Source organism: Mesocricetus auratus, unplaced genomic scaffold (assembly GCF_017639785.1).
Source record: "Mesocricetus auratus isolate SY011 unplaced genomic scaffold, BCM_Maur_2.0 Super-Scaffold_4256, whole genome shotgun sequence".
In the NCBI taxonomy this organism is placed as follows: Eukaryota; Metazoa; Chordata; class Mammalia; order Rodentia; family Cricetidae; genus Mesocricetus; species Mesocricetus auratus.
The window spans coordinates 114189127-114211405 of record NW_024429182.1 but is presented as its reverse complement, the minus strand read 5'-3'; the positions used below and the strand labels follow the sequence as shown (position 1 = coordinate 114211405).

General features: G+C 41.1%; 1 protein-coding gene across 2 annotated transcripts in view; it reads left to right on the top strand.

Moving 5' to 3' along the window:
• Window positions 1-22279, top strand: part of Efl1 (elongation factor like GTPase 1) — a 128375-nt gene that overhangs the window by 86998 nt on the left and 19098 nt on the right. For both annotated transcript variants that reach the window (XM_005077846.4, XM_021231686.2), the window contains exons 16-17: window positions 10367-10498; window positions 15537-15684. In XM_005077846.4, the coding sequence (XP_005077903.1) occupies window positions 10367-10498; window positions 15537-15684 (280 nt within the window). The remainder of the gene's footprint in view (window positions 1-10366; window positions 10499-15536; window positions 15685-22279) is intronic.

Below are 22279 nucleotides of genomic sequence, written 5' to 3'. Positions count from 1 at the left end.
TTAACTGATTTGGAAGTTTTCCTGTAATTGTATCCATCCTTTTAATATTGAGTGGTCACCTAAGGAGCCTTTGTTGTGTCTTTCCCATTTCATCAAGAGCTCCCACCTGCCCCCGTGGTGTCACTTTCCTGAGACTGCTGGGTATTTTCTTCTTAGGCGCTTTAAAAGGTATTTGCAGCATGATTACAACCCCAGTAGGTTTCTGTAAGATAACATGTATAGATGCATATATACTGAATTTTTAAACTCTGAATAACAGCAAAATACTGTTTATGACTTGTGCAACACTTTCATATTCTGTTTCGTGTTGTTTTAACTTGATGGATGTGAGGGAAGTTAATTGTGTTTTCTGAGAAAGGGTCTCATTCTGTAACCCAGGCTGTTTATAGTTCATGCCTTCTGTCCGTCTCTAGCTCTCCATCATCACCATCAGGGATTTTTTTTTTCTGCCTATGCTGATTCCAATGTCAGAATTTATCATGATGTAAGTTTTCTGGTCTTTCATTAACAGTTATTGAAAGTGGCTTTCAGGTTTGTTGTTGTTTGTTTTCTCCCAGGGCTAGGAATTCAATATAAGACCTGGCAAATGCTCTACCCCAAACTAGATCTCTAGTCTTTTTGCTTTTTAGTCACAGGGTGTCTTAACCAGTGTTCTATTGCTGTTGCAACACCATGACCAAAGCAGCTTGCTTACAATTTCAGAGGCTTAGTCCATTAATCATCATGGCAGAGAACATGGCAGCAGATAAGGTAGTAGGTATGGAGTTGGAGAAGTAACTGAGAGCTACATTCTGATCCACAGAGAGACAGAGACAGAGCGCACCAGCCTTTGGTGTGAGCTTTTGAAACCTCGAAGCCCACCCCTAGTTACATACTTCCTCCAGCAAGGCAACACCTACTCCAGCAAGGCCATACTTCCTAATCCTTCTCAAATAGTGCCACTCCCTGGTGACTAAGCATTCAGATAATATGAGACACTGCTTCTAATTCAAACCACCACATTCCCTTCCCTGGTGCCCAAAGACTTATAGCCAAATCATGATGCAGATGCATTTAGTCCAACTTCAAAAGCACCTCTAGTCTTTCACCATCTCAACACTATTTAAAAGTTCAAAGTCTCTTCTGAGACTCTTGGCAATCTCTTAACTGTAAACCCTATAAAATCAAAATCAAAAACCAAATCACATGCTTCCAATATACAAAGGCTCAGATATGCATTACCATTCCAAAAGGAAGGAAAGGGAACATAGTGAGGAAATACCAAAGCAAGACTAAAACTCAGCAGGGCAAACTCCAAATTCTGCTTCTCTGTGTCTGATAACAAAGTGTTCTTCCTATCTCCAACTCCTTTCAACTTTGTTGACTGCAACACACTTCTTTTTCTTGGACTGGTTCCACACCTTTAGGAGCTCCTTCGTGTGTATTCCTTGACTTTGACATCTTCAACATCTTGGGGTTTCTAGGGCAATCTAGGCTTCACCTTTATAGCTTCATGCAGTGGCCTCTCTCAGCCTCCATGCAAAAAAGCCTGACACAGCCCCAGCCTCAGTCACTGTCTTTCCTTAGCTATGGAGGGAAATTCTACAGCTCCTTTCTTGTATCCTTGACTCTAAGGCCAGAACCATGTGGCCAAAGCTGCCAAGTCCTGCTTCATGATAGGACTGGAACTTAACCCCCCCCCTTCAATTATATTTGCATCAGCTTTCTGCTGTTGATGGTTTCTTTTATTGCTTAAGCTTTTCTTTAATTCCTTTTTATAAGATGGAAGCTTAGCTGGGTGGGGTCTTGCCCTGAGGTCCCCACTCCCTTTATTCCATTTAGCATCAGACTTTTTAAACTTTTTAACTCCTTGAGCACTGGGCTTGGCTCCAGTGCACTTCCCATGGCTCCTTTTCTCCTCAAATTGTACATTTTGTATTCTCTTTGTCTAGCTTTTTACTTTTCATTACAGATCTGCATAAGAGTGATTACTAATAACATAATAGTCAATACTAGGCTGTCTTGAAATCTCTTCTGTCAGTGTCATTAATCCAAAACTCTTCAATTTATTCTTGGGCAGATTTTTAAGACAAGGGCAAAAATCAGTCAATTCTTTGCCAATATATTACAAGTATGGTCTCTAAGCCACTTACTAATATTCCTCACCTCTGAAACTTCTTGAGCTGAGCCCTCACAGTTCCAACCACTCAGCACTGTCTCATATTCCTACTAGGATAATGAATTAAGCACTTTTCTAGTCCAGAGTCCCAAAGTCCTCCATATTTCTCCAACAAGCAGCATGGTTCGCATGGTCAGACCTGTTACCCTGCTTCCTGGTACCAACTTCTGTCTTAGTATTCTATTGCTGGGAGGAGACACCATGACCAAGGCAGCTCTTATGAAAAGAAAGCATTTAATTGGGGGCTTGCTTACACTTTCAGAAGCTAAGTCCATTATCATCATGGCAGAGAGCAGTGCTGGAGAAGTAGCTGTGAACACGCACGCACCTGGCCTGGTGTGAGCTTTTAAATCCTTAAAGTCCACCCATAGTGACATAACTCCCTCCAGTAAGCCCTAATCCTTCTAATCCTTTCAAATACCACTGCTTCCTGGTGACTAAGCATTCAAATGTATTGAGTCTACAGAGGCCATTCTTATTCACACCCTTACACAGGGTATCACTGTCCAGGCTGGCCTAGAACTTGGAAATGTTGCTAAGGTGACAGGCCTCCACCATCTAGCCATCTTACTTTCAGCTTTTTGCTGTTGAAAAAAGTGCTACAGTGTGCATCTTTGAACATGTGGATGCTTAACTAAGGCAATGGTTTTTTAATGCCCATCAATCCAAACCTTATTTTAATAGCTAATTTAACATCACCTTTCTTCCTGGAAACATAATTCAAGGACAAAATAATCTGCCTGCCTTCCTAATTTCAACATGGCAGTTTAATGATTTAGCTACAAGGACAAACAGAAAGGAAGTAATCTGCAGTAAAGTGCAGTACCCTTTGGAATGTAAAGATTGTGACTATGCCAGTTACTTACACACTTGGTGTTTATGTCACAGTTATAGATGGCAGTTTGATAGAATATATGGTATTGATGACTATGCCCTGAGGGGCTTTTAGCAAAATGGTGAATATCTTGTTTACAGAACAGGTTCATTCTTCCTCTGATTTATATAATAATTCCACTCTTAAAATTTTAGTGCATATTTAACTATAAAAAGAAAAGAAAGCAACCAGCTTTGCTATTAAAATGAAATTAGATTAAGCTCAGATTACTGTTGGCTAGTTGTCCAGCATAGAACCTACAAATCAAGCATACAAAGGGCTGACTCTTTTGTATAGGACATTGGTAACAGCTGTAACAACCTTTAGTAGCATCTATAGTACACAAAACCCACTTTTTAGTACACATAGTCACCAAAACCTGGCTCTTCCATACCACTTGTATAGGTATGAAATGTCTTTCTTAAATTTATATTTGTGTTATTGTTTAATAAGACTAAGACTGTGGATTTTTTGGTCTTTAACATACATCCAGGGTGTCTCCTCTTTTAGAATCTTTTTGTAGTTATGCTTGTATTCTTCATCTATATTTCTGTTGCCTTACAGGATTCCTTGATATACACTAGCACTTAGTGCTTGCATTGTTCCAACTCTTTGATACCAGAACCATTTTTGTCACTTTATTTTGGCATGTTTTGTTACAAAGTGTGTTTTTTACAATGTGCTGAGGTTTGAGAGTCTAATGTTACAGAATCTTTGAGATTTAAGTGTACCAGTTTTTTTCATTTCACATTTCATATTTGATCCTTATGAAATTTACTTTTTATGAGTATGTGACAGTGCTAATTTTTTTTTCCTGATTCATCAGCTTATTGTCTCACTGCCGCTTGCTGAAGAGGCCCTCCTGTCTGCCACCTTGGAGCTATCGTCCTCAGGCTGGTCCTTGTGGGTCTGTGTCTGCCTCTCATTCTTTTCGGCTGTCTTGTGTCTGACAGATCACCATCCCTGTTCTATCTATACATTCCCCTGGAGTTGTGCCACTTTCTCATGAGCAGGGTTATGAGCTGGCCCTTCAGTCTTCTTTATCTGGTCCGCAGTGAACAGAAGTAGCTCCCGCTGGAGATGCCCTGCTACAATTTCACCTGTTCATTCAGCTTTTCCCTGGCTTTCTGTTGCTTTGATTGTTTTGGTCAGGATCATTTTGTACCTGAGCTGGAGCTGCCATTTCACCCAGAAGGAACACATTTCCTCTTTCCATTTGGAAACAAATATTTGAGTTTTAACGGCAGAAGCAGTCGGGTTATGTTTTTCTGTGTCTTTTCTTCTTCCTCTTCCCTATTCTCCTCTCTCTCCCTTTTTTCTTCTTTCCTTCCCTTCTTAAGTTTTGCCTGTAGACTAATGTACAGCATTATTTTTAATCTACTCTAAGCATTTTATGCTTCTTGCATACTCATCTTTGTACGGTCCTCCATGTATTTAAATTGTTCCATTTGAAACTCATCCTGAAGACTGTTATCTAAACCAATATGTTACATACAAAGTGTAAGTTTAGGTCAGTGGGACAGGGCACAGAACCTATGGATGGGTGGGATTGTGAATGTAAATCTGTTATTCTTTGTAGTTAACTCTTTGGTGTATTCATGTGATTGATTAATACTATTCATATCATCCACCGAATGTAAGTTCAAAATCTAATGAGCTTGTCTGTTATGTTAGCACAACAGCTGCTAGTGTGACCTTTATAATTATCACTGCCACTGCTTCATTTATTGCACAAGGTTAGAGCTGTAATTAGATTCAAATCCCCTGATTCCACATCAAACATAACAAGCACACATGTGGACTAGAGAAAAAAAGCAATAGCATTTGCAAGATCCCAGGGAAGTGGGAGCGCAGGGTGAAATGTCTGTTCAGTCCTGTTTGAAACTCCACACTGTGTCTGTCAGTAAGGACCTTGTGTTCTCCCTTGGGCCTACGATGGTGCCATTTCAGCTTTGAGAACCCTCCTACGCACTCTGCATGGCTGTCTCCTTATCCCTGTATGTCAGTTTCTCAGGGAAGCCTGGAACCTTTTGATTTATCTTTGCTGTAAACAGAATGCACTTGCCTTGTTATAGCACTGGTCATATTGCACTGAAATTTTTCTTCCCTGCATTTGTCTGTCAGTTCTTAAGCTTTGTGAGGACAGGAAGTCCTCACATTCGTTCAGTCCTTGGAGGATCATTGGGGGTGCCTGTTTTGGATCCTTGCCCTTAAAACTCATGTTATTGGAAGACTTTGAATGTTTATTAATCAGCCCTTTGAACACAAAGTCCTTTCTAAGCTTTGAAGCTTGGATACCAAATAGAAAAACTTCAAAAGTATCCTATAGAAAAGATATTGGAGGATGGGGTAGAGCTAAAATGTTCATTACACAGTGACTAATGTAAATGGTAATAAGGAATCACACACCTAAAAGAAGAGCCTTGGACTGCAACGCTTCCCTTTCCTGCCCATGGCAGAATCAGCATTTTGTGCTTGTTTCCTCCCTTTCATCTTTCCAGCCTCTCAGAAACCACCACAAGGGACATCCCCACGTGGTCCCTAATCCAGGGACAGCTCCACCTCAGTCCCTAATCCAGGCACAACCCCATCTCAGTTCCTAATCCAGGGACAGCCCCTCCTTGGTCCCTAATTCAGGCACAGCCCCTCCTTGGTCCCTAATTCAGGCACAGCCCCTCCTTGGTCCCTAATTCAGGCACAGCTCCACCTGGTCCCTAATCCAGAGACAGCTCCTCCTCAGTCCCTAATCCAGTGATAGCCCCACTTTGGGCCCTAGGTCCTTAATCTAGCTGTAGTCTATCACATCTACAGCCTTCACACTAGTGTCCATGCTGTGAGGTTAAGCCCTTGGACACCTGTCTGTATTACCTCCAGCCTGTGCTCTCTGCTATAACCTGCCTCAGTGCTGGGGACTGTTAGGACTATGGCTTCTCTCTGTTCTGACTGGGGCTAGAATCCCCTTCCTCACCTTGTATAACCGTTCACAGCTGTCTCTGATCTAGTAGAAAACATCTATTCAAATGTCTTAACTGAAATACATGCCACCTTGTTTTCCTGGCTAGCCTATGTAGCTCTCATTTATCCTGGTGTAACAGGGAGAAGACAGAAGACTTCTTTCAGGCACTCTCTCATTTGCCTTTGACATATTACTAGGCAACACTCAGCCACTTCAGGATCTTCCCCTGTTTGAATCCTTGTCTCCCATGTTTGATTGTGTTAGCCAAACTCTACTGGGTCGGTATGTTTCCACAGGAATGACATAAACTGGCTCCCTGTGGCCACATCTGGTTATAACTCTTTTTCCTCAATGGGCAGTTTGCTCCCTATTCTTAAATACAAAAATTAAAAATGTACAATTGTTTAAGGTGTTAGTTTTCTCTTCTGAGGAGAGGACCTCCAGTTCTTAGTGTAACCTGCTTAAGAACTATTTTAGCTTATTTGTTCCTAAGAGAAGAAAAAACATGACGATGTCATTGTTGCAAGACTTTTCTCTAGGACTATCAAGAACTGACAGGCTGTTGACTTCCTGGGCCTGCTTAGCACATCTAACAGGCCAACCAGGCTTCTGAACACTTTAGCTAGTCTCGACCTGTCAGCCTTGGCAGTGCTGACAGAGTGGGCATGTTTATGTTTCTGGACTCCCTCCACAGCCTCCCCTCATTTATGGTGAGGGTGGTAAAGTATGGGTTCTCTAACACTCTGCAGTTGAGTCAAACTGCTGAGTCTGAGTGACAAGGAAGTAGAACTGGAGCATAAGCTGGGGACAGACGTATTGGGTCCTTCAGTACCTAATGACATCGGGCATAGGGCAGAATGTAGCCTTGCACAGCCAAGGACACAGCATCCTACATCTTAATGCATCTATACTGAAAAATAGAGAAGTCCCCATGTCCCTTCCAAAGTGGCTCCAAGTGCTCTAACAAACCTGAGGCTATGTGCAAGTCTGCTTCTCCAGAGTTTAGAGAATCCATTGATTCTGGCCAAACAGCCTTGGAAGGGCGGGCTGGGGGTTTTAACTGTGAGAACGCTAAACATTAGGGACCATCTGCTAGCTACAATGTTAACTACATAGTTCCCAACAAATTTTAATCCCAGTAACACTTTTCTTTTAGCCAGGGAGTAGTGCTTTACAAACCTAAGTTTTCTGTAGACGGTAATGCTGTGTTCCCTCCAGACAGCTGACTGGCTTGTCCTCAGAAAGTAGTGCTAGTGTTAAGTGGTAGTTTTGTCATCTTCCTCCCTGCAGGGCAGCCTCATGTGGGATTGACTCAACCCATGTAACAGAAAGCCAACCCACTTCTCAGTCTCTGTAAAATATAGCAAGTCTTTTTATATGTTTCATGCATTGCTTATGTCTGAGCTACTTCTTAAAGGGGGATATTGGGGACATCTTGGAAAAAAATGGCCTGGTAACTTTATAAAATGTAACATTTAACTTAAAAGAATCAAATGAATGGTATAGAGCCTATCCAGGGCCTCTGTGCCCCATTGAAGAATTCAGCATTTACTTTGTTCTGGTAACTGTCATCCTGTCTGTGAGGGCCAGTTAGCATGCAGACTCATTTACCTTCAATCAGTTACCAAAAAAAGAAAGAAAGAAAAAAGCTGAAACTCTTTTGCTTCTAAACTGCTTTTATCACCATATCCCTTAATCTGGCTTTTCTATTCTTTTTTTTAATTCTTAAAATTTGAAAAAAAAAAAGTGTAGGAACTAAAAACTGATGGCCACCCCCGTTTGGGATTTTTCACATGGACCCAATCTGTTCCTAATTCAGAGAATATGAAATGATTCCTTGGGAGTGTGTCCCTTCCCTCCAAGTCCTAGTCGAAGGGAATAGTAGGGTTTGGCTTTTTGTTTTGAGAAAAGGTCTGTATGTATAGCACAACCTGACTCCAATTCACAGGCATTCTGCTTCAGCCTCCTGGGTGTGGGGATTCCATGCCTGGCTGATTAATTTAGTATTGACTGAAATGGTTGAAGGAAAAAAATCATGGCTTAGGGGAAAAAAGATTATTAAATATTATAGTAGTGTAAAGGTGTGTGCCTAAGAGCAGAAAAAGGGGCTGGGGTGGAGGATAGTAGCAGTGTGAGGGTGTGAGAATAGTAGATAATGTGTTTTCTTTTTCAGAACTGAAGTTGGTGCCATTATTTTTAAGGCAAAAACTTTGTTTCAAATTGTGTAAATTGTGTTTGGTATAAAACCAAGCTGCATAGTCAATGTTGTCCTGTATCCGATGAAGAACTTCTCAGAGACTTTCAGTCATTCTGTTGTGATTTGCCCAGATAACCTTGATGGTCCTTTTCCTGTGTCTTTAAATTATATTTTAAAATAAATAAAATTGGTAACTGGTAATTCAGCTAACAAAGGTCTTGCAGTCTTTGGATCATTTCCTATGCGATGAATTCTGTGACATTGACTCTTCTATTCGGGGGAATTCCTGTCATGCCAGCAGATCTGAGCAGATCTAAATAGCAAGAGTAGGTTTGGTTGCTGGAAGAGCAAAATGTAAACCAGAAGTCAGAGAGCTAGTGTTCAGATTCACTGACCATCTGCAGCTCATATCCCTTGTGGTGTAGAAGAAAGAGCAGCATTAGCCCTCCAGTGAAACCATGTGCTGTGTGTGCAGGAAGGAAGTGCTGCTGTCAGAGGTCACAAGCAGGATGAATGAAGTTTGAAAGGGAATATTTACTACGGGGTTTTCCTGAAGCCCGGCCTCCCTGGAGATGAGGCTATTTCTAGTAGCCCTGCCGGAGAGTTTGCCAGCTCCAGAATCAGTTAGATCCTGATACCAGGGAGAGAGACAGGAAGCTACAGCCACACACTTCTGGGTACTGGGCCAGTGGGTACAGTAGCAGGGAATTTAGACTTTAGCTACAGGGGTATGCTGGAGTGTGGAGACGTGCGTAAATGGAGCAACAGGCTTGACCGTAGGAGAATGAACGCTTTCTCTCTCACACTTGGAACTGGCTTCATGAGATGGTGAATCGGAATGCACTGTGGTTGGCACATCAAAGGCAAGTTTCCACCAGTGTGGTCAGACAAGGAGAGTCCTGTAAGCTGCCATTCCAGTGTACATACAAAACCCTTGCCTCAGGTCTCCTCTCCTGGATGATCTCCTTTCTACCTAGCCCCTCAGTGTTTTTTATTTCAACACAATGGCTCCCGAATGGTCCTTGTGCATGTTCCTTAATGTGTTCTAGAACACTGTCCACTCTAATTCTGGATGTGAGATCAGAATGTCCTATCTCTCTTTATAGGATATTATCTTTATTCCTGTCTATCCAGAGGCATATATATACCCTTCAGAGTCTCATGTAACCGTCATTCATGAGCCTGGAGAGGAAGATTCTGTTTAAAACTGGGGTAGAATTCAGAAATGCTAGGGGGCTAAATACTCAGTAGCCATGCCACACTATAGATTTCTGAATTCCCTTTGTATATATATGTGTATATAAATATGTTTAGCAAAGTGATTATTTTAGCAGAGATTCATATCCATTAAATTAGAATATATTTTAAAGAGAAACTATAAGCTGTAACTTGAAATAATCATGGTTCTTAGATAAGATATCTAGAAGTGGGGCCTGGAGAGGTGGCTCAGTCTGGAAAGTGCCTGTTGTACAAGCATGAAGGTCTGAGTTTGGGTCCCCAGCACCCACATTAGAGACCATTGTGACCCCAGCACTGGGGAAAGGGAGACAGACACATCCCTGGGCTCACCGGCCAGCAAGTCTAGCCAGTTGGTGAGCTTCAAGTTCAACAAGTGACCCTGTCTCAAAAGAATGAGGCAGAGAGCAATTGCAGAAGATACCTGACAGCTGCCTCTGACCTCCACGTGAATGTGCTCACTGGTGTGCATGCCCCCCCCAAGCATATTTACACATACCACATGGGATATACATACAAAACATACACACATAAAACCTAGAAGTGATCATTTCTGTTATCAAAGTAGATATGCTTTTGCTAAACCTAATGTAGCTTGATTTGTCTATCTGAAAAAGAAAAAATAGAGCAAATTTCTGTATGTTTTGTTTGTTTGGAACGGGGTCTCACTATATAGCCCTGGCTAGTCTGCAACTCACTATGTATACCAAGATGGCCTGGAACTCTGCTTGCCTCTGCCTCCAAAGTGCTGGGACTAAAGTTGTATGCTGCCACACCCATCCAGAATTTTTGTATTTTTGACAAGAGTAATATTATCTAGGTTAAAAACAAGCAAACAATGCATTCCTTGTCACTTTGGTAGTATACTAGATACACAGTTATATTCCTAGTGTAAGTTCAGAACTGATCATCCTGTATTGACCGTGGGTCATTTTCTCTCTGCAGGAATTGGAGGCCTCCAGGACTTTGTTCTAAAATCCGCAACGTTGTGCAGCCTGCCATCCTGCCCTCCGTTCATTCCTCTCAACTTTGAAGCCACCCCTATTGTGAGAGTTGCTGTTGAACCAAAACACCCAAGTAAGATGACCCTGTTTTTTAGAGGCGTATAATGCTGAGATGGGTTTTTGGTTTGTTTTGGATTGTTTGGTGTTTTTCTTTTGAGACAGGGTCTCTCTACATAGCTCTGACAGACCTGGAACTTGCTATGAACTAGGCTGACCTCAAACTCAGAGATCTGCCTGTCATTGTCTCCAGAGTGCTGGGATTAAAAACGTACACCAACACACACCCAGCTTCCCTCACCTTCTTAATGTACACATTTATTTGTCTACCTAAGATCTAGCTGTTCCTGGTACCTAGTAATGGCGAATGAAGATGCGACAAACTTTCCCTTAGGAAGCATAGAACAAGTATGTGAAAAGCAGTTTTCTGCTAAAGGATATGATGGCCTCATTACATCTCTACCTGTGTATCCTTCCTCTCTCTAGGTCTGAACCCTGAAAACTTTCTCTCCCTCTAAGTTCCAAAGTATAGACTTAGCTGCTCGTGGTCCCTAGGTCCCAGAAGCTGCTTCTACTGTCTTTTAATTACCCTGGATAACATAGCACAAAGCGATACCCAAAACAGCCTTTTAGAAGTTTTCTATTAAAATATTAGAGCTTCTTACATTATCAAATATTTACTAACTGCCCCCTTTTTAGATTTATTTTAATGTGCGTGTTGGGGGATCTCCATCTGTGTGCATGCATGTGTGGGGATGCCTGAAGAGACAGAAAACAGCAGCATCCCCGGAATGAGTTATAGGTAGCTGTGAGCTGCCCCATATGATCTGTGACATGAGGGATCCTGCCCAATACCTGGCTTTTATCCTGTCCATAGCATGCTCTGAATGACACTAACTTCCTTTACTTTGTAAAAAGAGAGAGAGAGAGAGAGAGAGAGAGAGAGAGAGAGAGAGAGAGAGAGAGAGAGAGAGAGAGAGAGAGAGAGAGAGAATTGTTTAGTTATCCACCTGGAGGCCAAGATGCATTTCCCCACTGATTAAATGTTTCTGAGCTTCTAAAATCTAAATTGAAACATTTGAAAGGAGCATACAATGTCTGTTATAACTTTTAAAGAAATGTTGCTGTTTTCCATCCTTTGATTGTATCAGTGAAGTGCCCATATGAATATTTCAGTTTCTGACTGTTGCTCCTCATTTCATACTCAGGGTGCCTGAGACCCTTTCCTTCATGCTGTCCTCAGGCCCGTAGTCCTCAGAATGCATGTACTGTTTGCTCTTGGCTCTGCTGTCTTACACTCATCCTTCCTTGGGGCCATAGCCACTTTGTCCATGGGCTCACAGGTTCACAGCAAGACTCCCAATAGCACTGCCCCAGAAGCCTAGGAGGACCTGCTGTTATTCCTGTACACAGCTCTTCACTTTGGGGCCTCTCATCTTTTTCATGATAAGCAGGATTCATCCAAAACCGAACCGTTTGCCCTATCAAAGAGAACCACACCCATTTGTTCTCTCACATTTCTTCTTGGATTTCCCAAGCTGGAGTTTGCAGGTCCTGCTGGCTAGCCCTCTCCTACACACAGGCTTCTCAGAGACACCCACAAGTGTCCCCAAACCATAACTGATTCATCAGTCTCATTAATCATATGTATCCCAACAGTGTAGTGCCGAATGGATATTGAGTTATCTTCTAACCTCAGCAGCCATCCGAGTGCCATTTTTATTCTCATCTTCATGCAAGGATGACTAAGGCATAAAGGAGTTAATTAGATACAAAGCCTAATTTATTTGATCCGCAACACTAGGAAAGTTTTAAAACCAAAAATAGAAAGGCAGTGATGCTGTAGAGATGGCTCATCAGTTAAGATTGTCCTCTGCCCTTGCAGAGGACACGTTCATTTCCAGCACCTTGTCAGGGTGCCCACAACAACCCATAGCCCCACTTCGGGGAAGTCACTGCCCTCTTCTGAACGCTAAGTCATTGATTCATGTGCACATAATTGTAAAATGAAATAAAGTAGAAAAAGCTAACTTGTCCAAGGTTGTATAGTTAATAAGGGCTGTGTTCAGGATTCAGATCTCTGCCTCAGAGACAATCCTAAATCTTTGAGGAGAATTTAAGAAATCCTCCTTAGCTGAAATAGGACTTCTAGATGCATTGGTTTTTCTGTTAGTGTTTTCTGTATATCATGAAACACCAAAAGTAGAAATTATTTAAAATTGAGAAATAAAATAACTACACTTTTATGGATTTTTTGTACATAGGCATACTATTTGTAATTAATTGTTACATTAATTTAATAGTCTGAAACACTAATCACTTATTTGTCCTTTTGGCCAGGAATTTGGAGGTAGGTGAGCTTAAAGTCCTAACCAGTGGCTTTTGTACAAGTTCAGGGCTACAGCAGCCTGCAGGTTGACTGTGCTTCCAAGATTTATTCATTTGGACCCAAATGTTGGTTTGAGTTCAGCCCTCAGGTCTCCACAGGGCCCTTCACTTGGTTCTCAAGTATGCTGCAGCAGAGCATAGTGACTAACTTCAGTCCAGAGCTAGCTTGGGCAGGCACACATCACCACTCCCACCGTGTTCTGTTATCAAATGTCGCTGTCACTGTCAGGGGCACTGTAGTAGAACTGACTAACAGGAGGCCAGGATGATGGAAGTCACCTGCAAGGCTGGCTGCTTGAACTCTTGACTTGGCACCCTGTGTTGTAACTACTCAGAGGTGTCTCCGGGGATCCATTATTGCAACACTTAATTGAATGATCGCTGTCGTTGCTGCGGAGTCCCAGGGAAGGAGTGCCTCACTGGCAACCAGCACTGAGCCATGTGTTGGTTCAGAGCATTATTCAGTTACACCAAGTTCTTGATAAAATGCAGAAAATAAATGTCTACTTTTCCCGGTGTCACTGTCTCTTAACACTCCTTAGTGTCTGTTTTTATGTTGGGGGTGAACTGTGTGTTTGCAAGATTTTTAAAATAAGCAAAGAAAATCACCCTCCAAATTTCAAGAGCTTAGTGTATGAAGTGTTTGTGTTGACCTTGGCCACAGAATGGCTACCAGAAACATTTTCAAATCTCTGATATCAATGTTGTCTCCAAATCTCAAATTTCATTCTAAAACTGTCTTCTTTCATTACTCTTACATTGTTGCTTTTAGCTCAGAGACAGATTTAAGTGTGCAGGAACAGAGACAAGTATGCACGGTTTGGACTTTGTGATTCAGCTGAAGGGGAGCTAAAGGAAAGCTTTGTCTTCCTGTTATTGCTGTTGTCCTGTGTTTTGAGTGTTACCAGCATCAGTATATCAATCCTTTAAGCTAGGCTTCAGATTCTCTGACAGTCAAGCCGACACTATCAAATCTACCTGTATAAGCAAAGGGAAACCACAAAATAGTAAAGGGAGCATAAGAGGGTACCCATTGGGATTCCCACTCCAGGGTGGCGTACAGCCAGCTGGTCTACAGGGCTGTGATGTATGTGGACAGAACCTAGACTCTAAGGCCGGGCAGCCAGCGTCAGAACCAGCTTCTGCCATGTAGTTGTTGTTGACTTTGGACGCAAATTCTTTCTCTTTTTTCCAGCTGTTTCCTCATCTGCACAATGAGAACATTAATCTCTCCACTTCTTCTATGATGCCTGATTCTGAAATGCTTGTCTGGCATCTTCACACTATAAATAGTAGTAGTTATTTTTAGAATTTTAGCTCAAAAATAAATCAGCATTGAAGTTCTTACAGTCTCTGCCTGTCCTTTAATTAACAAACTTTTGTAAGACTTTTCTGCCTTGCAAAAAGCTCCTTGCTTTTGTGTGTTGAAAACTGAATGCTGAAGAACGGTGAAGCACAACATTGATTCAAAGCAATACTGTATAAGAATGCCCTCAGAATTTTTACACAGCATCCAGAGACTTGCTCTGGCCTGCCTTGAAGGCAAAGTGGCAGCTGAGCATGTAGGAGTGGAAAAGCGAATCCCAAATGCAGATCTCAGTCCCCATCTGTGCCCTCAACTCAACAACGTGTGCTATTGGGTGGAAGCAGGTATGTATCAAGCACACACACAGAATGGGATGCAGAGGATATAGTAGCCCTGAACCCCACGGTTCCATCAAGTGCTTTCACAAATGGGTTTGTCCTGCTTAACTTCTTTTAGTGCTAGGAGTAAAATTCAGGGCCTTGTGCACAGCAGACAGGCATTCTGCCACTGAAATACACCTCTAACCAATCCTGTTACTATTTTTATTTTGAGACAGTCTCACTAAAGTTTGTCCTTGAATTTATTCTGTATCACAGCCATCCTTGAAATAGAGAGTCTCTTGCCTCAACCCGCTGTGTAGCTGGGATGGTAGGGTCTGTGTCACCAAGCCTGACTTACACATTGTTAATTTAGTATGACGTTCTAGTAGCTCTCAAATGTTATTGTAAATGCCTTGCATATCTGTCTTAATTTTGTATGTTCTATTTGAGGAAGTATTGCTCCATTTCTAAATCTATAATACATGTGTTACTAGTAAGACAGAGGTTCGTTCAAAGGCATGGTGATGATGGTTTTATATGCTAAGAATAGGACTATCCCAGACCCCCTGAATGTGGATGTCAGTTTGGAGGTCTAGTTAATCTATGGGGACTCTAGTAATGGATCAGTATTTATCCCTAGTACATGAATGGACTTTGGGAGCCTAGACACACGGGAGGGTCTAGACCCTGTCCAAATGATATGTCAGACTTTGAAGATCCCCTATGGAAGGCTTCACTCTCCCTGGGGAGCAAAAAAGGGATGGGATAGGAGGTCAGTGGTGGGCAGGGGAGGAGGGGAGGGAGAGGAAACTGGGATTGACATGTAAAACAAGCTTGTTTCTAATATAAGTTTTAAAAAGGGAATAAAAAATAATTTGATGAAGAGATGTTAGTCACCTTTGGCACTTTAAAGATAAGGCTGTGTCGGTCTTGTCCTAGTTATCTGTCTGTACAAGTCAATTCCAAGAAGGTAATTTCTTCACACTTCTGTGACCTAGGCACTTAATGTCATTGTAATGTTCCTGTCAGCAGTCACTGCCATTGTCTCCAGTCATATAGGTTCTTATGGCTTTGTTAATTTGTTTCATTTTGTTATCTAGGTGAAATGCCACAGCTTGTGAAAGGAATGAAGCTGTTAAACCAAGCTGATCCCTGTGTCCAGATTTTAATTCAGGAAACAGGAGAGCATGTTTTGGTCACAGCGGGGGAGGTCCACCTTCAGCGATGTTTGGATGACTTAAGAGAAAGGTCAGATTAAAATGCTAGAGATGGAGAAATGATCATTCTAAACCCAATGAGATGTTTTAATGTTTCCCAAACAGGTCAAACTAAGACTGTGCTTTATTTTGGGAGAGAAATGCAGTGCCCTCAATTCAGACATAAAACTGCTATTGAATCATAAATTTAAATTTTAATAGCTGGAAACTGACATGAATTTCATACACTTGAATAATTTTGCGTTTATCTTGAGTCATAAAACATTTTCATATATATTATGTTTTAAGCACATATCAAAGCAACAGAGTCTTATTTTATAAATACAGGTTATGGTTAAGATAAACTTCTTGTAGACTCTGTGTAAACCTGATGAAAGTTTCTCTATGAAGGTCATATGTAAGTCATTATATGAGCATATCAAATCACTTTTTATTAAAAAAAATGCTTTTCTTCTTTGTCTTGTTGATAATGTATATTTATTGGAAAAATAAGGAAAGTATAGAAGAATATAGAGTATTGGGTTATTCGCAGAAATAACTGTGATTAGCATTCAGGTTCATGAACCCACTCGTCTGTAGGTATTTATGTATATACGGCTATCTGTGCTGACCTCTGCTCATTTTGCCAAGACAGACTTCTGCAGCTACTATTGCTAACTGAAAAAGCACATAATATAACTACCATAGTGTTTGGAAATGCCAGTTTGCTCACACTTTTGTTAACCTTACATGTTATTATATTTTTAAAACATCACAATCTAGAAGACAAAAGTTATTTGTTATATATATTTTTATGTTTACTAATGAAAACAATGAGTATTTTCTTGTAATAGCCCTTTTTCCTTTTATTTTTAAATTTTCTGTCAGGATAATAATGATAACCTAGATAATAATTACAAGTGGTTGTTCTAATCATATGCTAAATATAGCATGTGGTCCCTGTGTTTGTCACCTCGACCGCACACCAACCCCACAGACTAGACAGTGGTAGGAATGCACTGCAGTGGCCGCATCAGGTGACCGTGGACTGTGGCGGCAGTGTGCAGTGTGCAGGAGCGTCCTGGGACAAGGTGACTGTGTGCAGTGTGCAGGAGCGTCCTGGGACGAGGTGACCATGGACTGTGGACTGTAGTGGCAGTGTGCAGGAGCGTCCTGGGATGAGGTGACTGTGTGCAGTGTGCAGGAGCGTCCTGGGACGAGGTGACTGTGGCGGCAGTGTGCAGTGTGCAGGAGCATCCTGGGACAAGGTGACTGTGTGCAGTGTGCCGGAGCGTCCTGAGATGAGGTGACTGTGTGCAGTGTGCAGTGTGCAAGAGCGTCCTGGGGCGAGGTGACATGGACTGTGGCGGCAGTGTGCAGTGTGCAGGAGCATCCTGGGATGAGGTGACTGTGGTGGCAGTATGCAGTGTGCAGGAGTGTCCTGGGATGAGGCAGGGTCTCCTTCCAGATGGAGAGTGCTCCCCTGTCTTCTTCATTGGAGAATGCCACTGTTCTTTTTTCCTTTTCTGTGTTTGTGTAGCCATGATCCACACAAAACTTGAAGGTAGATGTCCATTTCTTGTCAGTATTTTCTTAGAGTCACTGAAGTTCCATTTGGGTAAATCATGAGATACAAAGCACTTCAAATAACGACAGTTTCCAGAGGGTTCCTCCCATCCAGGTACTAACAGGCCCGACCCTGCCTAGCTTCTGAGATCACATGAGAGCAGATGCATTCAGGGTAGGGTGGCCCTAGACTCAGGTTCCTTGCAAAGCTTTAGAAATGTATTTTCTGTTTGTGAATTAGGTGATGCCTCTCCCCACTTTACTTCCATCTGCCTATGTAAAATCCGTGTTGAGTCATCTCACATTCTCACCCTTTTATCTCTTCCTTAAAAATCATTCTTTTAATACTTAAACTTATTTTGAAAAGTACTTTCTCCTTAAAACTTGCTTTAGTAGTTCTATTTTTTTATCTTTGCTTAGCATTTATACCTCATGATTTTCACTGTAGATTCTTTTTAACCTGTGGTGGGAAAAATCCAAGTATGTCTTATAAAAGAAATTAGCTTTCTAGAAATGTACTGTTAACATGGTATTAAGTAATTTCAATAAATACAAATATATAAAAATTCCTAGAAAATATTAATATCTAAAAGCTAAAGATAATTTATAGTTATATTGAATGGGAGCAATGAAAACTGTAACAAATCTTTTGAAAAAGGATAAACTGCTTTATTAAAATACCACAAAGTTCTTTCTCATTAATTCATTTGTTTGTTTCTGTAGATTTCTCTTTATAGAGCACAGACTAACCTTGAAGTCACAATCATCCCGTGTCAGCCTCCTTGGTAATAGGATTACAGATATGTGTTGTGAGCTTGGCAATCCCATATAAATTCTGAAGTGGCTCTAAATTGTTGGACTAAAGTACTGCTTAGCACCCACTCCCTCAAGACAAACAAAATAATTCCCTTCCTGTAGCCTCTTGTGACAGAGGAGCAACCTCAAGCTGAGAACTCAGAGGTCACCTGGATCCCAGACAAAAGGAAACTCCCTGCTCCATATGTAACGGTAGTCAGTAGAGAAATCAGCTAGACTGAGTGCCAATCCCAGAGAAGGATAGTGGGCGTGGGCTTAGTCGGGCAGTGCCTTATGACTGGCAGGTTCTGCTTTTGAACTCCAAGAAACAGAACAAGTGGTGCTGGCAAAGGGCCATGGCAATTGCAGTATCCCAGTGCCCTGTGACAAGCAGGGATTTGCTCAGGGGCCCAAGAGTCATAAGAAGGAATTATACTGAATGGTCTATTGGGTAGGGTCTGATTGAGCAATATGTCACCTGGCATATGACTTGAAAGACGTATGTGGTCCATTTACTCTCCCCACCCCCATGTATGTAAGACTTCTCAAGCTGATTTGAAAATTTGTGTGCAAATGCAAAGGGTCAATAATAGCCAAAGAACTCCCAGTGTTGTCACTGTGCTAGAAAACTGGAAATCAGAGGTCTTTTTGTTTTTTTTTTAAGTAACAGGAAGTAAGATTGTAATGTTGACCGCAGAGATGATGGACTGAAGAGATTCCAAAAACAGGTTGAAATGCAGAACAACGAGGAAAGGACAGATTTTCCACATGTCCGCGCATATACTTGTATGCACATAATTAAATGTAGAGTGTAGGTGTTTTCATTTAAATTTTAAAGGCAGAAGGACAGGGCAGGTTACAATAAAAGATTATGGTTACCTGTGAAGGATTTGGAAGAGATAGGGAGGTACCTTCTTAGGGCTCCAGAAACTGTTTCTTAGCCTGGGCAATCGTTTGCATGGGTGTTCACATTGAGCCAAATTATTACAGATCAGTAGATTCTTTGTGTACTGGTCTTTATGACTGCTACATTTCACGATTATATTAACAACATTTATGGCCTTCTACAATTTTTTTTTGTTTTCATAGGACATGTCTCTTGTTTGAACTTTTTTACCAATCCATGGTTTATATACAAAAGAGAAAGAGGTGAAGAGTCAGCGGTTGACCCTAGGCCAGAGGAACTGTTAGTTCTTAGCATCCAAACCTTAGGTACAAAGTAGATGGAGCAGGAATCCACTCGAAGCACTCTCACAGAAATAGTAGAAGCCTACTGTGGCTTTTAATCTCTCTGTCTGTCTGTCTGTCTATCATATATCTATCTGTCCATCTTTCCCTTATCTATCAAATCTATCTACTTACCTACCTATTTAATATTTACCCTGTCTGTCTGTCTGTCTGTCATCTATAAGTAACAGCAGGCTCTGCATTGCCAGGATTTTCAGAGCCTCTGCTCCTGGTGCTTTGTGGGTTTGGCAGACTCAAACTTCCCTCAACAGCATGGAATGGCTTTAATCACATGAGCAATTTCTATAGCAGACTTTTTGGAACCTCAGAAATCAAAGTAGTTAGCTTTTGTGTTACTTTATAATAAAAGGTAACGATGTAATGTTATTGATGCAGTCTCAGTTTCAGCAACTTTGCAGTTGGCTTTCTTGAAGTACATAAGTACATATTCCATAATGGTTTTTAGACTTTCCATTCTTGTGGTTTTTCTATTTATTTTTTTTAGTGTTTGTGCTTCCATTTTGTTATTTGGTGTGTGTATTTGGGTGGGGAGGTGCATTTCCATATGCATATGAGTCTGTAGAGGCTTTGAATGTCATTCCTCAGATACTGAGCATCCCAACTAGACTTGGCTGACTGTCCAGCAAGCCCCAGGAATCCAACTGCCTTCCTCCTCAATTTAAGATTGCAAGCACAAGCAGCACGCTGGCTTTCTTTTCCTCCGGTTCTAGGAATCAAACCCGGGTCCTGTGCTTGCAGGTGAACTATTGCCAGAACCATTTTATTGTTGTTAGGAACTCAGCTGTAAGCTGGACAGACGACTTAACAGTTAAGCGCACTTACTGCTCTTGCCCAGGGCCCAGATTCCAGTCCTAGCACTCACCCTCAGACAGCTCACAGCTCCAGGCATCTGATGGCCCCTGGCCTTCTTGGTCACCTGCACACACAGGATGCTCATAAACTCATACAGGTACACACTCATAAGCATATGTAACAAATAAGCCTTTTTTAATCTTCAAATTAAAAAAATAACATCTTTAAAACAGTATAATAATAAATGTCTATCACAGCCTTGAAATAAGACTGGAACTCACTGGGGTTTTTTTTTTTTCTTAAGAAAAGAAACACTAACAGTAATTTCATTCTTTCTACCTACCCACCCTCCATGTTAACTGATGAATTCAAATCTTAGACCATTTGAAGTTTCTCTGCTACAAGTCATTCACCTGATTCACCTCCTTGCATAACATGTTTATTAAACCTCTGTGAAAATAAGTCACTTTAAAAAGCCTATAAGAATTCCTAAAACAAGGAATTTTATCATGATACTCTTTGGGGTTTTGTTTTGTTTTGGCCAAAGTGCCAGCTAATTGATTAGTACCTCGCCTCATGAAATTGTAAATCCCAGTAAATGCTTTTCATAAGTAGACAAGGGGTCTGGAGAAATGGCTCAGCCGTTAAAGGATAGGCCCAAAACCAAAATAAGTAGTCAAGGAGCTCTTACATGAACTTGGCTTTTTTTCTAATAACATGAAACTAAGAATGGTTTGGGTTTTCAATGAGTACTATTTCAGTAGCTCCTAACCCTGCATGGGAAGGAATGAAGCTTGTGCCTGGCAAGTGCCACCATGGATAAGATGGGCACCTCAGACCCTCGTGTCCCATGGTGCCACCCTAGCTTCTCCCAGCAGAGAGGACTCCCTAGAATTGATGCAGCAGCAAACTAGACCCTCAGAATGGGAAGTGGGAAGAATCACACACTGGAGGAAAGACTGGATTAGCTATTTGGAGTCAGTCAGCGGCCATTTATTATTTCCAAGATTTGTTTTTAAGATTCATTTATTATTTCTAAGACCTCTAAATACTGCTTACCTAAGAATAAGTATTGAATACTTGTCACTTTAAATAATGATTGTAAAGATTACTTTGACATTTTTGGTGTAAATTATATTATGATTTTAATTATATTGACAGACCTCAAACAAATTAATTTATATGACCTATGATCTAAATCATTTGGCACTGTGAATTTTTGCTTTACCATACTGTCAAAACTCAACTTTTCACTGCACTGTAATGGTGGAGAGTGTGAACTCTAAAGTCAGATCAAGATTCAGATCCTAGATTATCTACTCTCCAGCTGCTTGGATAATACCTATTCTTACATGGTCTTCTCTTCTACACAATAAAGATTGCCTTAGTGTCTATTAAGGAATAACGACTTTTTAACGCACTTGTGTAATGACTCAGTGTAGTAAGGAGCCGTCACAAAACAAAATGTACATGAATTTCCTAATGCTCTTCATTGTTATTTTATCTCTGTTTTCCATCTGAATTATTTGGTGAGGCTGAACTGTAGTTTCATTTGTATATGATCTCAAGTTTGAGTATCAGAGGAAGTTTTAATTGGTACAATGTCTTGAGTACCCTGGAGCAGACATGTAGACTTGAAGTAAGCTAATCCTTGAAAGAGAAAAACTCTTACTAATAGAGCCATAGCTTTTAGTGAAAGTAACCTTTTATCATGCCTTTTTTTTTCCTTCTACACATTATAGTCGATTTTGGGTTCTTTATGTTGAAGTTTGAAATCTGTTTGAATATCATTTTCATTTAAAGAATCCACTTACTGAGTTTTCAAATTTGTCAAAAGGCATAAAATAAAATATTGGACTATATCTATAAAATGTTGAAAACAGAAAGAAACCTTGGATGAATTGTCAGAATTCAGTTTCCTTATGAACTAAATTTCCCAGGGCAGGCATCATTCTGAGATTCTAGAAGATCAACATAATGCATTTGTACATGCATGCACACAGGCACACACAAAGGAAGACTAACCCAAAGCTATAATGGGAATTGACAGTGGTAAAAACAGAAAATGAGACAAAAAGAAAAAGGTTACCAATTTTTTGCAGCAGCAACAGCAGCATCAGTTCAGGCCAGCTTCCAGTCTCTGCCCTGGCTGAGCCTATAGCTGACAAGAAAGAAGCTAAACCCAATACTATGTGGAAAGGGTACTTTCTGAATTTTGTGCCAGGTTAGGACTTGAGCTTTGTTCT